Consider the following 16,675-nt stretch of genomic DNA (forward strand, 5'->3'; position numbering starts at 1 on the left):
GTGGGGCGGAAACAGAAGTGGGGATGGTTGACTGTGTCTGGCCTAGGGATTTGTGTGGCCACCTTCCCCCCAGCAGGGAGGAAACTGCTGACCTTACTGAAAATCCTGTGCAGACAGGATTTCTGCATATGAAGCGCAAAGGGTAGAAAGGGCAGAGCCTGGGGAAGCACAGCCCCCTGGCTGGTACCTTAGTGAAGGGGAGCTTGAAGTTGCCCTGGCCTTCAGAGAAGGCCAGCCCCAGGAAAGGGAGGGCATGAGGCCCTGATGAGGGATGGGAGGCCCCATGCCCTGGCTTTAATGTGGTTGTATTGTTTTATTACCTTTTTAACGACCTAAGGTGAGAAGTAACATCCCTCATTGGGATAAGGAAAAAAGAAGCACCTCTTTTTTGGTTGTTGTTTAAAAAAAAGAAAAGAAAAAAGAAAAGAAAAAGCTAAAACAAAGACTTAGTTTTTTGTTTTGTTTTGGTTTTGTGTGTGTGTGTGTGTTTGTGTGTGTGCGTGCACGTGCGCCCCGTGCACAAAAGTAGAAAGAATGGTCTTGATATGTTTTGTCTCACCTTTGAAAAGTGTGAGTGGTATTTCATTTGCCTGCTCCCCGCTTCCTCTAACAAAAAACATTCTTAGGTTGTGGTCATTTTCTTTTCTAGACTGTTCCAGTTACTGATGACATTACATGAGAAAACTTGGCTTGAAGTTTCAGAAATGCTTACCAAATTCCCAGGGAGTCTACTTTGTTTCACACAGTGAATTTCCTACACTTTCGGGGAGGGGGGGGACGATCATGCCTTCTCTGATTGTTACAATATTTTGATCTTATTTTTATAAGAACTTTAATAGAACTTCCCCTAGCTAAGATTTTGAAGATTAATTAATGCCTGACAGGAGGAAAAGATATATGAGTACTATATAATCTCATCATGTTGTTACAGGTGGTAGTTTGCTGTGGTTTCTAAACTTTTTTGATCTTTATAATTACTTCAAAAAACAAAAACTTGGGGTGCTGGGTGGCTCAGTCATTAAGCATCTGCCTTCGGCTCAAGTCCTGGGGTCCTGGGATCAGCCCCTTATCAGGCTCTCTGCTCAGCGGGGAGCCTGCTTCTCCTCACACTCCTCCTGCTTGTGTTTCCTCTCTCACCATCTCTCTGTCAAATAAATAAAAGCTTTAAAAATAAATAAGAAATAAAAAACAAAAACTTAAAATTAATTCAGTGTTACGTATCAATTATCTCAATTAAACAAATGTTTAGCCTTGGCCTGTATGTTGCAAATTTATCAGTTAGGTGCTGTTGTTACTGTCTCGTATCTCAAGGCCCAGGATACTCTCAGGGCTGGATTCATGCCTAGTGACAGTGGGGGTAGACCCCTCTTTCATACACTCCTTGAATTGTAAGTATTTTTGGCCTGTTTCTTGTCAGATTTATTGTATCACCATAGGTTTTACTTTGTGACATGGCTAACGCAGAACTGCATGAGAAACCTGTGCCTTCCCAGTGGTGGGTTTGTGTTTGCCCATGCTTAACATTTATCAGAGTAAATTCAGTTCGTGCCTTTTATATGAATGGTAAAGCTTCATAGTCTCTGTAAGGTTTAGTGTAGTTATAATTTGTCCGCCCACCACACTGTGCTCAGAGCTGAACCAAGTCAGAGGAGTTCCTCAGGCCCCTCAGAGGGTGGTGACTTGTGACCTTCAGCAGAGAGACTTAAAATGCAGAGTCAGCTTCTACTCTTATTATCACTCTTAATATTTATTTTATGGTAGTATAATAGAATTAGCATAATGTTATGTAGTATAAAATAATTAATATAATTAGTATATGTATGTACTTGCAAGTTATTTTTATCTGATAGTTAAATTACTGAAACGTAGTTGCTCTCACACTTTTGGATACAAATTAATGTAGCTCTAGGATTTTCTTCCCTCGCCCAATGGAGTATCTTCTTTGCCCTCCGGAATGCGGTGCCTTGCTGGTGGACTCAGTTCTTACAGTCTGAAAGCCGCAGACAAGGCATAAATGAAGAGTCGTTGTGTCCTAATAAAACTTTATTTATGGATGTCCAAATTTTAATTTCATGTGCTGTTCACATGTGAACTATAATTTCGATTTTTTCAGCTCTTAAAAACTGAAAACTTGGGGTGCCTGGGTGGCTCAGTTGTTAAGTGTCTGCCTTTGGCTCAGGTCATGATCCCAGGGTGCTGGGATGGAACCCCTCATTGGGCTCCCTGCTCAGCGGGAAGCTTGCTTCTCCCTCTCCCACTCTCCCAGCTTCTGTTCCCTCTCTTGCTGTGTCTCTCTCTGTCAAATAAATAAATAAAATCTTTAAAAACAAAACAAACTGAAAACTAGGCTTATGGGCAGTGTACAGAAACAGGTGGCTGGCAGGATTCAGCCTTTGGGCTGCAGTTTGCCAACTCTTGAACTGGAGGAAAATTTGGGAGTTCCTGCCAAGATGTAGTCTTGGCATCCACATAGGAGGTGGCCTTTCTTCAGAAAATTTCAAGTGTTGGAAAAACACGATAAAATTTTGTTACTCTTGGGGTGCCTGGGTGGCTCAACCGGTTAAGTGATTGCCTTTGGCTCAGGTCATGATTCCGGGGTCCTGGGATCGAGCCCCATATCGGGCTCCCTGCTCATTGGAGAGCCTGTTTGTCTCTCTCCCTCTGCCTACCGCTCTGTCTACTTGTGCGTGCTCTCTCTGTCAAATAAATAAAATCTTAAAAAAAAAAAATTTGGTTCCTTTCATTGAATTTCACTTGTCCATCTCGCTCTTTGGTATTTCCACTACATAATACTAAACGTGCACATGAATTTTTAAAAACTATTTATTTGAAAGCTCGGGGGAGGGGAGAGTGGGTTAGGGAGAAAGCAAGCCTGTGGAGGGGTGGGGAGGGGCAGAGGGAGAGGGACAAGCAGACTCCCTGCTGAGCAGGAATCCCGGTGTGGGACTCTATCCTAGGACCCCCGGATCATGACCTGATCTGAAGGCAGAGGCCAAGCTGACTGAGCCACTCAGGGTCCCTGTCATGCACATGAACTTTAAAAATTTTTTCTTCAAAAAAAGTTTGAGGTATAACGGACATATGCTAGTCTTAGGTGTATGACATAATGATTCAATATTGGTGTGTGTTGCAAAATGATGAGCACAGTAAATGTAGTTAATATCTGTCACCACAGTGACAACATTTTTTCCTTGCGAAGAACGTGTAAGAGGTACTCTCTTCGCAACTTTGAGATACACAGTACAGTGTTATTAACAGCGATCACCATGTTGTTGAAGTTTGTTCATTTATAAGCTGTCAGCTTCCAGAGTTGGGGAAACATGTTTATAATTGGGGATTGCGGGAGTGAGAGGAGATTTTCTGCACTTCCTGGTAAACTTTTAGAGCAATTTAAGGAGAATGCTGTGGACCTGGTCATTCAACCCTCATGGTTTAGAGCAGGAGTTGACAGACTTCTCTAAGGGACCAGATAAGTAGTATTTTGACCCGCTGAGTCCGAATAATAACCCCACGAGTAGCTTTGGATCAGCTCTGCTGCATAGCCAGAAAACAGCTGTGGCTGTGTTTACAAAACGGGCCTCAGAGGGCCTGTGGGCCTGGTATGCTGACCCCTGGCTTGGGGACATTCTTGGGGCATGGCAGAGTACTTTTAAACCCTCAGAAAAATGTTGGTGACCGAATCCTTCACCTGTGCGGAACAGGGCGTTCTCAGGTCTGTTTGCTCACTGCCGAGGGCCTTGTGGACTTCCTGCTCAGACTCTCCAAGGTCCAGGTGAGGCCGTTTCCTCTGAGAAGGAAGAAGGGTGCGACTCTCCCGCTAGAGCAGCTGTATTGTTTCTGCAGGGGTCACGTTGGTGTAACACGCTGTTCTGATTCGATTGCTCTCATGTACAGTATTTGCCTGTGTGAATAAAGACCTCTATGGGGAGGTAGAGCATGTGACTCTTGATCTTAGGGTTGTAAGTTCGAGCCCCACGTTGGGTGTAGAGATTACTTAAAAATAAATTCTTGGGGCACCTGGTTGGCTCCATTGTTTGTTCTCTTGATTTCAGCTCAGGTCATGACCTCAGGGTCACGAGATTGAGCCCCACATCAGGTTCTGCACTGAGTGTAGAACCTGGTTAAGATTCTGTCTCTCCAAGGTGCCTTGGTGGCTCCGTCGGTGAAGCAGCTGCCTTCCACTTGGGTCATGATCCCAGGTGTCAGTGCTCCTTGCTCAGTGGGGAGTCTGCTTCTCCCTCTGCCCTACCTCCTACTTATGCTGTCTCTCAAATAAATAAATGAAATCTTAAAAAAAAAAAAAGATTCTCTCTCTCCCTCTGCCTATCCTGCCCCGGCTTGAGTGCTCTCTCTGACTCTCTTAAAAAAAAAAAAAAAAAAAAAAAAACCTACGTAGAAATAAGGAAATGAGAAAAAATAAAAGTATTTGGCTAGCAGGTTCAAGGAGCCAGTATATTTGACAGGTTGCTCATTTTCAGGTGCTTTTTCTTTTTCTTTTTTTTTTTAAAGTTATTAGAGGTTTCTCTTCTTTTACAAAAATTTTTTTGTCTAACATGCAAATAATAATTTTAACCAGTAGGTTGGATTATTTTCTTTTATTTTTTTGACCCAGAGAGAGAGAGATCACAAGCAGGCAGAGAGGCAGGCAGAGAGAGAGAAGAGGAAGCAGGCTCCCTGCGGAGCAGAAAGCCTGATGCGGGCCTCGATCCTAGGACCCTGAGATCATGACCTGAGCTGAAGGTAGAGGCTTAACCCACTGAGACACCCAGGCTCCCCAGGTTGAATTTTTTTTTAATTAAGCCAGTAGGAAGGACTGTGCAGTTTCTTCACATTTCCAATTTACCAAGACACTTTTTTTTTTAAAGATTTTATTTATTTATTTAACAGGCAGAGATCACAAGTAGGCAGAGAGGCAGGCAGAGCGAGAGGAAGGGAGAGCAGAGAGCCCGATGCGGGGCTCGATCCTAGGACGCTGGGATTACGACCTGAGCCAAAGGCAGAGGCTCTAACCCACTGAGCCACCCAGGCGCCCCTATCAAGACACTTTTAACGCAGAAACATCCACTTCCTTTTTCTCCAGGGAAACCTGGGATTTCACAGAGTTTAGCTGATTTGAGTTAATCATTTTTCGGTATGTCAGATACTGACAATCAAATATGAGACAAAACACATTCTGGAGCCTCAGTTATAATGAATATTAGTACACCCGATGCAGTACGTCTCCTGCATCACCCCCTAGGTCCACAGAACTAAGGTGGGGGCAAGAGAGCCTTCATGGTATCTGACACCTGTGAGCTCTGGCTCTGAGTTACTGCCCTGCTCTTCATTTCCTACCTGTGTCTGGCCTTTTGTTTTCAGCTGCAGACGTTTCTGTAGTCCTGGAAGTCAGTGCTGCAGCACCTTGCCACCCAGAGGCTCAGTGCTGGCCTCCCTTCCTCTTGCTCACCTTCTTAGCTGGCCAGCCCTGAAGCCATTGGGAGCCCCGAACTCCCCTAACTGTGCCCTCCAGCAGCTGCATACCTTCCTGGCCAGCCAAGGGCTGGGCCATAGTGAGGGGCTTCCGAGACCAGAATCATGTTTGGCTTCCTGGAACCCCTTTTTGTCATACTGTGGTCCTATCTGGGATGTCCCAGTGCTGTGGCAGGGAGTCAGCCCCAGGGGATGGGAGTTACCACTGCTGCACTGAGAGCAGAGTCCATAGGACTAACGCATAAGTCTGGTTCCCATAAAGTCGGAAGGTGGTAGAAGAGCGATGTTCATCACCTTTTCTTCATAAAATGGGGAAAACACTAGATCTAGGAATGATTTCTTATTCATCTTTCCATCTCTAATAATAATAATAGTAAGTTGAAATTTATTGAGCCATTACTTACGTGCTAGATGTGGTTCTAAGCACTTTTCATATCTTAACTCATTTAATTCTCAGGTATCCTTAGGAGGAGGACAGTGATGCTCAGATAGGTCTGTGGTTCCTAAGAGGCAGAACGAGGGTCCGACGCTGGCCAGTAGGTCCCAGAGTTTGTTCTCTTAACACTGCCCTGAGCTGCTCGGTGCCAGCACGGCGCCTGTCTCATCATAGCTGTTCACTACATTTTCATTGGCTGGCTCAAGAAAGGAGCATTTTGAATGATCATCTGAATACTTCCCTTGAAGTGAGAATTGACTTTTTACTCTTTTCAGACTTGTAGTATGCCCATCCATTGACTTATATCTGCTGGAATAAAATAAAAGTTCGTAAAAGGACCCCCCCCCCGGAAGTATATTGCTAGGGAATTAAGTATAGACAAAGATAGACTTTCAAAGCCCTAGGTAAAAATAGATTTTTCCATAAAGAGTGCTGACAGAACTAGCTAGCCATTACACACATGTACACACATAAAACCAAAACTTCATTATTTTTTTTGTATTTTTTATTCTTAACATCAAAAGGGAATTCCAAGTGGATGAAAGGTTTAAATATATGAGACCATAGGTGTGTTGAGAGGAGAGATGGGCAAATTTTGTATTTCTAAACTTAGAGTAAAAATGTCTTTCTAAGTACAAACAAAATCCAGACACACACACACACACAAAAAAAAGATTGGCAAAATTAGAGTGTTTTAAAAACACCACTGATAACCAAAAACCATGGGCAAAAAATTTCAAAGAACAAACGAAAAATTGAGAATAAAAGCTATTGCCATGAAAGACCAAAGATTTGTTTATCTTTAACATACAAAGAGCTCTTACAAATCAACAAGATGAACACCCAAGGTTAAAAATAGGCAGAGAATATAAAAAGGCATTTCACCAAATGAACAAATGGCCAGTAAATGAAAAGGTGCTCATTTATGTTCATAACTAAAGAATTTTTTTTTTTTAAAGTAGGTTCTATGCCCCACATGGGGCTCAAACTCACCATCCCAGGATCAAGAGTTACATGCTATACGGACTGAGCCAGCTGTGTGCCCCAAGAGATGCATTTTAAAATATCATTACTGATGGGATTGCCAAACATTAAAAAGTTTTATTTTGGTGTTACTGTGTGAGAAAACAGTTCTCATACTAGTAGTGAGAGAGTAAATTATTGGAAGTGCTTTGAAAGCCAATCGAGTAAGATCTGTCAATTTTTTAGTTGGTTTGGATTTATGAACGAGTTGAAAACATAGTGCAGAAGGTTCCTATATGTCCTTCACTCACCGTTCCCTTGTTTAGTTGTCCAAAATGCTTTTACAGCATTTAGGGTTTCAGAGTTGTGTGTAAGGGCTTGCACACCTGGATAGAAGTTTGCAAACACAGGTGTGGATGTCAAGGGTGTTCGTGGCAGCGTGGTTGGAAATAAGCTGAATTGCCCTCTGTAGGAGACTGGTTAAATAAATGCTGGCACACAGTGGCGCCCCCTCCAGAACTTCCGAGAGAAAAGAGCAAGCTATAATTTGCCACGAGGAAAAGTGTGATAAGAAGTATGATTAAGTGACTCCTGACATTTACAAAACAGTGTGAATGCTCTTGTTTGGATTTAAAAACATGTATGTCGATGCTTGTATAAGCATCAAGAAACATCTAGAAGACTTGCTGCATATTAGAATCACCTGGGGACACTGAGCGCTACCAACACCTGGCCCTTTTCTACAGCCATTGAATTGGAAGTGGAGGAGTGGGGCCCACGCCTCTGTTGCAGGTGATGCTGGGGTCCTGGGTGGTCCCAGGTGATGCTGGGGTCCTGTGAGGGTCGAGAGCCGCTGGAATAGAAGGATGCTGCTGTTAGGGAGACTTCAAATTTCACACTTTACTGTGCAGCTTTTCTTCCCAGTTGTGTCTGTAGTTTTGTATATACTTTTTGAAGTATGAAAAGAGTAAAAAAGACTTTTGTGATCAAAATCATTTATAAGGCAGTGGAGACATATATACAGGACATGTATCTGCAGATACACAGAATTTTCTAGAAGTTTAGTATTTCTGAGCATTACTCTCCTTTAATATGTATGGGGCCTGCTGATTTCCACTGATAATAGATTTTTAAAGTTTTTTCCCCTCTCTCACCCTGAAAGACCAGCGGCTGGTGAGGGAAGCTGAGGTCAGTTCTGTGCTTCGGAATTCTGATGGTCCTTTATTTCAGGTGATTCCAGGCAGCGCTCATTTACCCCATTTAGACGTCCACACTAGTACCTGATTATTATGGAAGCGCCTAACCAGGAACACCAGAGGGGGAAAACTGGTCCTGTGGACTCTGCTCTGTTCCTGCTTGAGTGAACTTTAACCTGGAGGTTGAGTCCCTGGGAGGTCTTTCTTCCACTGTGGGCCACACCTGGCATAAAAGTGGCCCTATTCACAGAGATTCTCTTTATGGTGCCTGCCATCGTTCCTCTGATAAGGCCTGTTTTATCTGCCTCGTGGGAAGGTCGGCTTTCCTTGTGCTTCCTTCTGGGGCTGGTATCCAGGCAGACCTGGTCTTGGGGTTGAAGTCCATGAACAAACTTGGTCACCTCCCTTTTGTAAGCTGTGTCTGGCTTTCTCTACAGAGGTGATGCTCTCTGCAGCTCTCTAGCTAACGTGGATGGCCCGTATGGGGAGAGCAGCAAGCATTTAGAGGAAGCCTGGGCCTGCACCGCCCACCTGCCGGCAGCACCCTGTGTGTGTGGGGGGGGGAGGGGTGGCGGTCCATGCTGGCTCAGTGGGCATCTGCACTCCTCCGGGGTGCTTTCTGGCTTTGCTCAACAAATGCTTTATTTGGATGTCCTTAGTAATTCTATCCAAGGTAAAAAGCCCTCTCTTGTTAGGACTTCAATCAAAAAGGCCTCTTTGGGGAGCAGTGAGAAATGGGTTTTTTTTTTTTCCCCTAAAGTGTTGTGGAAGCATTTAACATTTGCTGTTGCTGTTCACAGAGATGATTCCTTCTTTTTTTTTTTTTTTTTAATATTTTATTTATTTATTTGACAGAGAAGTCACAAGTAGGCAGAGAGGCAGGCAGAGAGAGAGGGAGAACGAGGCTCCCCACTGAGCAGAGAGCCCGATGCGGGGCTCAATCCCAGGACCCTGAGATCATGACCTGAGCCGAAGGCAGAGGCTTAAACCACTGAGCCACCCAGGCGCCCCGAGATTATTCCTTCTTAACCTGTCCTGGAGGCGGCGGGGAGAAGGGGGTGGGGAAGATGGGGAAGGCCCTTAACGCCATTTTACAGAAGAGGAAACCGATGTGCAGGAGACATTCCCTGCAGGCGGTGGTTCCCAGGGCCGTGCTCCTCCTAGCAGCCTGTCCTGGGGGGCCGGCCTGCTGGTGGTTTTCTCTTTCCCGCAGGTTCACGTTTGGAGGCACAGACGCCTTCCTGCTGGCGGTGGGGATGGACACGGTCGGCTGCGAGCACAAAGGCTTCTTTGCTTGTTTTGTTTGGCAGATTTGCCTCAGCCTTTGAGATGATGGGACTGGGAAACGGGCGCCGGAGCATGAAGTCGCCGCCCCTCGTGCTGGCCGCCCTGGTGGCCTGCATCATTGTCCTGGGCTTCAACTACTGGATCGCCAGCTCCCGGAGCGTCGATCTCCAGGTGCCTGGCTCGTCTGTGTGCATGAGTGTCTTCCCATGTTTAAGGTCGCTGGGTGATGGAGTGTGAGGACCCTGGTGTCCGCTGCTCCCTAAGGCATACCGTTCAGCGACTTGTGCACTCTGTATCTTGAGGTTGGGGCTCCCCACATCCCCACACCCTGCTCAGGCCAGACTCTCCACACCCACTCTGCACTTGGGTAGGAGACAACCTCTCTGTGACTTAGGATGGCTCCCAGAACGTTCCCTCTCTGCTTGGCCTGTGAGTGGAGGGTTTTTCATGGATCCCCTGGGGCTGATTTTCGAAAGGCCGCTTGCTTCATCACCCCGACAGCCGTTGGGTCCTCCAGTCCACACGAGATCTCAGAGTGGTGTTGGAAGTGTATTTGGGTAACGGTTGTGGGAAGTGTGTTTCTATAGGTGCCAGTTGTTCAAGTCCAAGGACGGTAATTTTAGCTTTCCCATTTGTGGTTGTGTATTGTGGGTCAGACAGTGCTGCTGGGACAGGGACTCTCCTTGACCAGACTTCAGTCCGGTGTCTCTGACCCCTCTTCTCTAGGCCTCCGTCTTGGCTTCCCTCGCCATCCCGCCATCCCCACTTTAGCCCGCCCAGCCCACTTAGCAAAAAATCTGGCTATATCCTCTCCACCCCTCAATATCTGATCAGGCACCTCCTCCCTCTTGCTGATGTCTGAGTCCTTGCCTGCCTTTAGCAAGAAATCTCCCTGCCCTTGAGGTCCCCTCTTGACACTTTCCCCCCACTGGCCCCTCACTCTGCTGTTGGCTGCAAACCCGTAGCTGCCTCTGCTGGGTTCAGAGTGGAGCCGGTTCTCTCCTCTCCTGCACAGACCCCTGTTGCGGGAGCCTTGAAGGAAATCTTCCTTCCTGTTTTCACAAGGGTCCGAGTGATTTTTCTTTAACAGGGCGTTATATACACTCTCTGCTCTAGGACACAAAACAAACTCTGTGAGCTTGGGACTTCATCACCCCCTTCCCAGGCACGCAGATCCTGATACAGACAGGAGCAGTACACCAGGAGCTGGGATTCCAGCCCAGCCTTTCCTCTCCAGCAGAGCTGGGGCTCTCAGCCCTGAAACCCTGCCCCTGTCCCAGCCGGCCCCAGGCGACCCCGCTTTCCTGGGAGCTTCCACGGGAGCTGGTCTCTTGGCAGACATGGGCTTGGGGTCCCGAGTTAGAGAACTGAATCTGTTCTGAGAGGTTTTGTCTGCCAAAGGGTTGAGTGTTCTGTCAGCGGGAGGGCAATGGGAACTAAATATTTGAGCACCTGGGGAAGTGGGAGGCACTTCATGGATTTCCCTCCTACAGGCCTCAGACTCCCCAGGAGGGACGTGGCGGTATTTCCTGAGAGATAAGCTGGGGTGCCCGAGAAGCCCAGAGAAGTGACTTTCTCTATTTGTAATATGGTTTCCCTGGGAAAAATTATAGCTTCTGTACAGTTGATTTCCAGGATTGTTCTTAACAGACAGAACCCCTTCAGGCACACTTTTAGGAGGAAGAATTTATTCTCCAGGAGCAGAGTTGGCAGAAATTCCATCTGGGCTTTGCAGGACATGCAGAGAACGTGTCTGGCCCCAGGCTGCTGCCTGGCTAGAAAGGAGGAGTGGAATGGGAACTGGGGAGTGTGGGGCTGGGGAGGGGACCCAGGAGGGCCCCGCAGCACTGCCCACAGGGCCTGGGAGCACACCTCCTGCAAAGGGCTTGCTGCTGGCTCTGGGCCCCGGAGCCGGCTTCTCAGAGGGAACTCCTTCCGGCCGCCAGGTCTTCAGGGACAGCTTGGGGTTTCCCCTCATGTTTTGTGCTGTCCTCCTAGACCCGGATCCTGGAGCTGGAGGGCCGGGTCCGCAGGGCGGCTGCGGAGAGGGGCGCGGTAGAGCTGAAGAAGAACGAGTTCCAGGGAGAGCTGGAAAAGCAGCGGGAGCAGCTCGACCGAATCCAGTCCAGCCACGACTCGCAGCTGGAGAGCGTCAACAAGATCTACCAGGACGAAAAGGCAAGACCTGCTCTGTTCCCCCCCTTAGTTCTATTCCAGATGCCAGTTGGGACACCGCTGAATTCTTTGGCTGGGAGGAGCGGTGGGGAGGGCGTTCGTGTGATGAAGGGGAGCAGGTCACGTGTCAGCGGTTCCCTGTGTTCTTTGCGTCCCTGTCTTCTTTAGGCCTGCACGTTTGTCCCTCGTCATCCCCGTCCCCTGCATTACTCAACCCCCAGCCCTTCCCCTCCGGCCACCACTGGATTGCTCTCCATCCGTGAGCCTTTCCACATGCATGTGAAATCATACGGCGTGTTTGCCCCTCTCAGATTTAGTTCACTTAGTGTAATGCCCTCCAAGTCCATCTGTGTTGTCACAAATGGCAAGACTTCCTGCTTTTTTGTGACTGCGTCGTATTCCTGTGTGTGTGTGTGTGTGTGTGTGTGTGTGTGTGTGTGAACACACTTTATCCGTTCTCTGTCGATGGACACTTGGGCTCCTCCCATCCCTTGGCTGTTGTGAATAACGCGGCAGGGCACGTGGGGTACCTGTATCCATTCAGAGCAGTGTTTCTGTTCAGGTACATACCCAGCAGTGGAGTTGCTGGATCCTACGGTCGTTCCACTTTTACTTTTCTGAGGAAGCTCCATCCCACTTTCCATCGCGGCAGCACCCACACGCCTTCCCGCCTGCCGTGCGCGAGGACTCCCGTCCGTCCGCATCCTCAGCAGCACCTTTAGTTCTCGTCTCTTTGATCTTAGCCGTTCTGACGCGTGGAAGGTGATCGCTCGCGTGGTTTTGATTTGGAGAAATGCTCTTTTCATTTGCGGGGCCTCCCATTTTATAGTGAAGTGCTTCCTAATGTTTCTTCATTTTGCGGGTGATGCTATTTATACTCCTTCAGTCCCCGTAACTGACTGCAGTAGGACATGGCTCACAGTGTGTACACAGACAGAGCCCCTTCAGGCTTGTTTCTGGGAAAAAGGAGAGTGTATTCTCCAGGAGCAAAGTTGGCAGCATTTTCGTCTGGGCTTTGTAGGATGTGCAGAGACCGTGTCTGGCCACTGGCCGCTGCCTGGTTACTGGGGAGTGTGCGGCTGGGGTGGGGGCTCCCAGGAGGGAGGGCCTGGGCTGAGATGGGCTCCCCTGCTGGGCTGGGGGTCCGTGGGAGGGGCTGGTGTCTGGGATGGTTGAGTGCTTCCTCCCGGCCCAGCTGTGGTCTAGAACCTGTTGTCCCATCCTCAGGGAGGGAGGAGAATGAGGAGGGTGTTTCCTGTGACTGCCTGCCTGCTGCCACACCCCTCTGCATCCACATGACAGTGCCTGAAAGTTCTGCTCTCTTCCTGAGGAAGGATTGTCTTTTACTCTGAGCCTCTGGCTTTTTTTGGTTTTTACTTTAAAATTTTTCCTTTTTGAAATGGTAGCAATAGAAGATAGTATGGCTGTGTGGCTGTGTGTGGTGTTGGCTTGTCGCTTGTGAATACCTGTTTTCGTAACTCCCATCAGTCTACCAAATGCTTTCCGAAATTCCACTACCCTGCGAAATCCCAAATTTGGGGAGTGATAATCTCTCTGTTCATTCTCCTCCAAGCTTCCCGGTGTTTCTGTGTGTTGCATGAAAGTGCGGGTGCATGTTTTGGGTGGGGAGAAGGAAAAGAGGTTGCAGGTGAATTTCAGCTCGTGGGCATTCTGCTTTGGTGGTGTTTGCACTAATTTGGCTCCAGACCCCTGTGAGATGGGCTGCAAACAACCGGGCTTCCGTATTGGGTGGGCAGACCCCTCAGAGAGCACGCTGAGCACACAAGCATTTGGTCCAGAGAATTTGGTAATGCAGTCCATGGAGCATCATCCCACAGGTGAGTCCTCAAGATAGATATGCTGGTTCATTTGAGTATAATCTGACATGGAGATAAGAGCACAAACTTGGAATTCTTTGAAATATGACTGAGGTTTCTGAACACCTTTCTCTATAGAGGAAGAGATGAGTGGGAATATCTTCCAGCCAGAAATGAGGTGACTGTTTCACCTTGGTTCTTAATGCTTCAGCTTTATGGCTTCTTTTTAAAAGGGGACTTAGCTCTCCCGCCCCTTCCACTCCAGACTGCTTGGGAATGGGGTGGGGAAGGCTGTTGTATTTGCAACAAGCAGCTTAGCTATAGAAAATTTGGAAGTCCCAGTCAAGAGGGTGAAATACGTATTTGAAAGTGGGACAGAGAGCCACTGGGGAAGAACGTTTTTAACCTTTAAAATACGTGATAGAAAGTTCTTCTTTTTTTTTTTATTTTTTTAATTTTTTTTATGATTTTTTTTATTTATTTATTTGACAGCGAGAGAGAGATCACAAGTAGGCAGAGAGAGAGAGAGAGAGGGAAGCAGGCTCCCTGCTGAGCAGAGATCCCGATATGGGACTGATCCCAGGACTCTGAGATCATGACCTGAGCCGAAGGCAGCGGCTTAACCCACTGAGCCACCCAGGTGCCCCGATAGAAAGTTCTTCTAATTTGAGGGTGGGGGCTAGTCCCTTAGCTCCAGGAGGATTTTAGCTATAGCTTGGTGTAGTAGTAAAACACATGGGCTGTCCATTCAGACAGACCTGAGTTCACTCCTGTTTTCCTCAGCTCTGTGATTTTAGGCAAGTCACTTAAATTCTCTGGGTCTGTTTTCTTAGCTCTCAAGTGAGAAGAGCAACAGAATCCCCCTCACAGCCACACTGTGAGGATTCGAGGAGATAATATTTACAGAGGGCCTGACACGATGCTTGACGTGGACCAGCAGCTCAAAAACTGGGAGCAGGTGTTATTACAACTAGTCCCAGTAATTGTAGTAACAGCAGTGGCATCAAGATAGAGATGGTCGTAAACCACAGCATCAGAAGTGATAACACTATTTTTGGGATGGGGTGGGGGAGGTGGATTTTTTTAACTTCCAAATTGATACCGTGGAACAAAATTGCCCTACTTTTAGGAAAGGATTAAAAGATGCTGGGGTGGCCATTAGAACCAGGAGTGATCAATGTTGCTGAGCCACAGGAAAGGTAATAGTGACTGCCTCCCCAGCACGACAGGAGCTCCCGGTTGGGGTTGGGAGCCTCTGTACTGCCAGACACCAGACTAAGTTTTCCCCAGGGACCGTGTCCTGGATTTGTCTCAGCAGCCTCATGAGACTGGTGCTTCAGCTCAGAGTTTGTAAGCCTTCCCCCATGCGGAGGCCTAGACCCCCGAGAGCTCACACAGGGAGGCCTCCCTCTGCTCTGTGCAGACATAGGGCCATGTGGGGGGAGGGCCGTCCTCCAGAATCCTTCATCCCTAAATAACACAGGGGTGTGAGTGGGGCCACAGGGAACCAGGCTGGCCCGAGTCCATAGTTGTTGAAGCTAGGTGATGGAATCCTATATTTATCTTCATGCTTCAAAAGAACACGGTAGTCCAGCTCCTTCTCTCTTGGCCCCATTTCCAAATTCTCAGGCATTAAAATACTGGATTCTCTATGGCCGGGCAGTGCCAGAGAAGTAGGGCTGGTCCGTCACACCAGTACCTTCTCTTTTTTTTTCTTTTTTTCCCGCACTTAGGAGGTCAGCACTTGTGTGAATTGGAATGAGGCTCTTTTTCAGAATGTTGAAGAATCATCTGGTGGTGGAATAGAGCTTCTCAGCCATGGGAGGACTTGGTGGGGGTCGGCATCTGTGGGTGGGGGCGATTTGCAAATGTCATGTGCCATAGACATTTCTGACCTCCTGAAACCTTCCCCTGCCTTGGGTGGGCATTGTTGCCCCGGGGGGTGTTATAGTCATCACGTGGGGGTGTGGACAGAAGCCCGAAGGCCAAGCCCACCAGGGATGATGGGGTCATGAATGGAATGCTTGGGGTCAGCACTGTGTGGTTGAATTCCCCAGGAGGAGGGAAGTGTCCCCTTTGTGCTCTGCTGTGCGGTGTCCCGGCTACGTATGGCTGTTGAACACCGACAATGTAGCTGGTGGGTCTGAGGAACTGAATTGTGAATTTTACTCAGTTTTAACTACACGTAAGTGGCCAAATCTCGAACGGGTTTGAATGATAGAGGCTGAACTCTGGTGGGAAGACTGAGTGTCCTGTTCTGTGGGAGAAACACGGGCCGAGTCTGGGTTTCCTTTGCTTCTAGGCTGTCTTTCCCCTTTCGCTCTTTGGTTCCGAATTGGGCCAAGGATGACGAGGTCGCTTTGTGGTGGGGCCACTGTGCTCCCTGTGGAAGCCTCTGCTGCTAGGCAGTGATCAGTGGCACGGAATTCTCCGTTCAGCTTATCCTGTTGGCGCTTAAGAACTTGGTTGTTTATTTCAGAGAAATCCGGCCTCGCCAGGCAGCACATCACGGTCGCCCTGGAGCTTGTGCAAACACATACAGGTTTTAAAAATACGCTGGGTCTGACTCTGCGGGTGCTGGGCCTGGGAGAATATTGAATTTTTCTGAAAGACGGTACACACGCGTGTGGGTGCATGGTTTTCTCCAAACGCTCAGATGCCAGAGAAGCGGGGGTGTGGGGGTTCGTCTGGAGGCCGCTGGGGGAGCTACAGCGCGTTGTGCAGCGTCTCACTCTTAAAAATCAGATTGCCGTATCAGGGTTTTCATTTTCTTTTTTTTTTTTAACCCTTTCTCAATGAAATGACTTTAAAATGGAGGGCATTATGATGAAGAGAGAGAATTCTTTAAAAATCTGGCGGTGTGGTTACAAAGTAAAGGACGTGGATACTGTTTTTTCTAAGGTAGTTCTGATATCTTACCCACATTACTAGAATCCTTGACAGTTTTTAGAAGATGGGCCAAGTTGCAAACTTCCTGCTCACTTTTTCCCCCAAGATTGCCAGCTCCCTCAGCCTTGGGATATGGGTGTGTCTGCGGGTCCTCCGTCCTGAGACAGCCTCTCAGGCGCCCCTTCGAGGTCACCTGGAAGGGGTGGGCAAGTGTGAGACACCAGGTGAGCTCCAGACAGCCTCGCTGTGGTGCTGGAATGAGCCCTGGAGCAGGGTTTGTAGGAAGGAACAGGGCATGAAGAGAAGGCAGAGGGATAATAAGCTGATAGCTGTGTGTCCCTCCCCCAGAAATTATGTAAAACAAAACCATTATCAAGTTGAGGTCCTCTGTGTTCTCCTCTGCGCCTTCCTTCTTACCTTCCTGCCCAGACATCGCCACCATG

At 47.9% G+C, this 16,675-nt stretch overlaps 1 protein-coding gene across 3 annotated transcripts in view; it reads left to right on the plus strand.

The window, feature by feature from the left end:
• The window catches only part of GOLM1 (golgi membrane protein 1), a 55,482-nt gene that overhangs the window by 2,215 nt on the left and 36,592 nt on the right, over positions 1-16,675 (plus strand). For 2 of the 3 annotated variants that reach the window (XM_046023978.1, XM_046023979.1), the window contains exons 2-3: positions 9,375-9,522; positions 11,350-11,529. In XM_046023978.1, the coding sequence (XP_045879934.1) occupies positions 9,394-9,522; positions 11,350-11,529 (309 nt within the window). In that variant the 5' untranslated portion in view covers positions 9,375-9,393. Of the gene's footprint in view, positions 1-8,540; positions 8,612-9,374; positions 9,523-11,349; positions 11,530-16,675 lie in introns of those variants that run through there. The other variant, XM_046023980.1, reaches the window with a different exon arrangement.

The sequence above is a fragment of the Meles meles genome, chromosome 11 (genome assembly GCF_922984935.1).
Source record: "Meles meles chromosome 11, mMelMel3.1 paternal haplotype, whole genome shotgun sequence".
NCBI classification, from domain to species: domain Eukaryota; kingdom Metazoa; phylum Chordata; class Mammalia; order Carnivora; family Mustelidae; genus Meles; species Meles meles.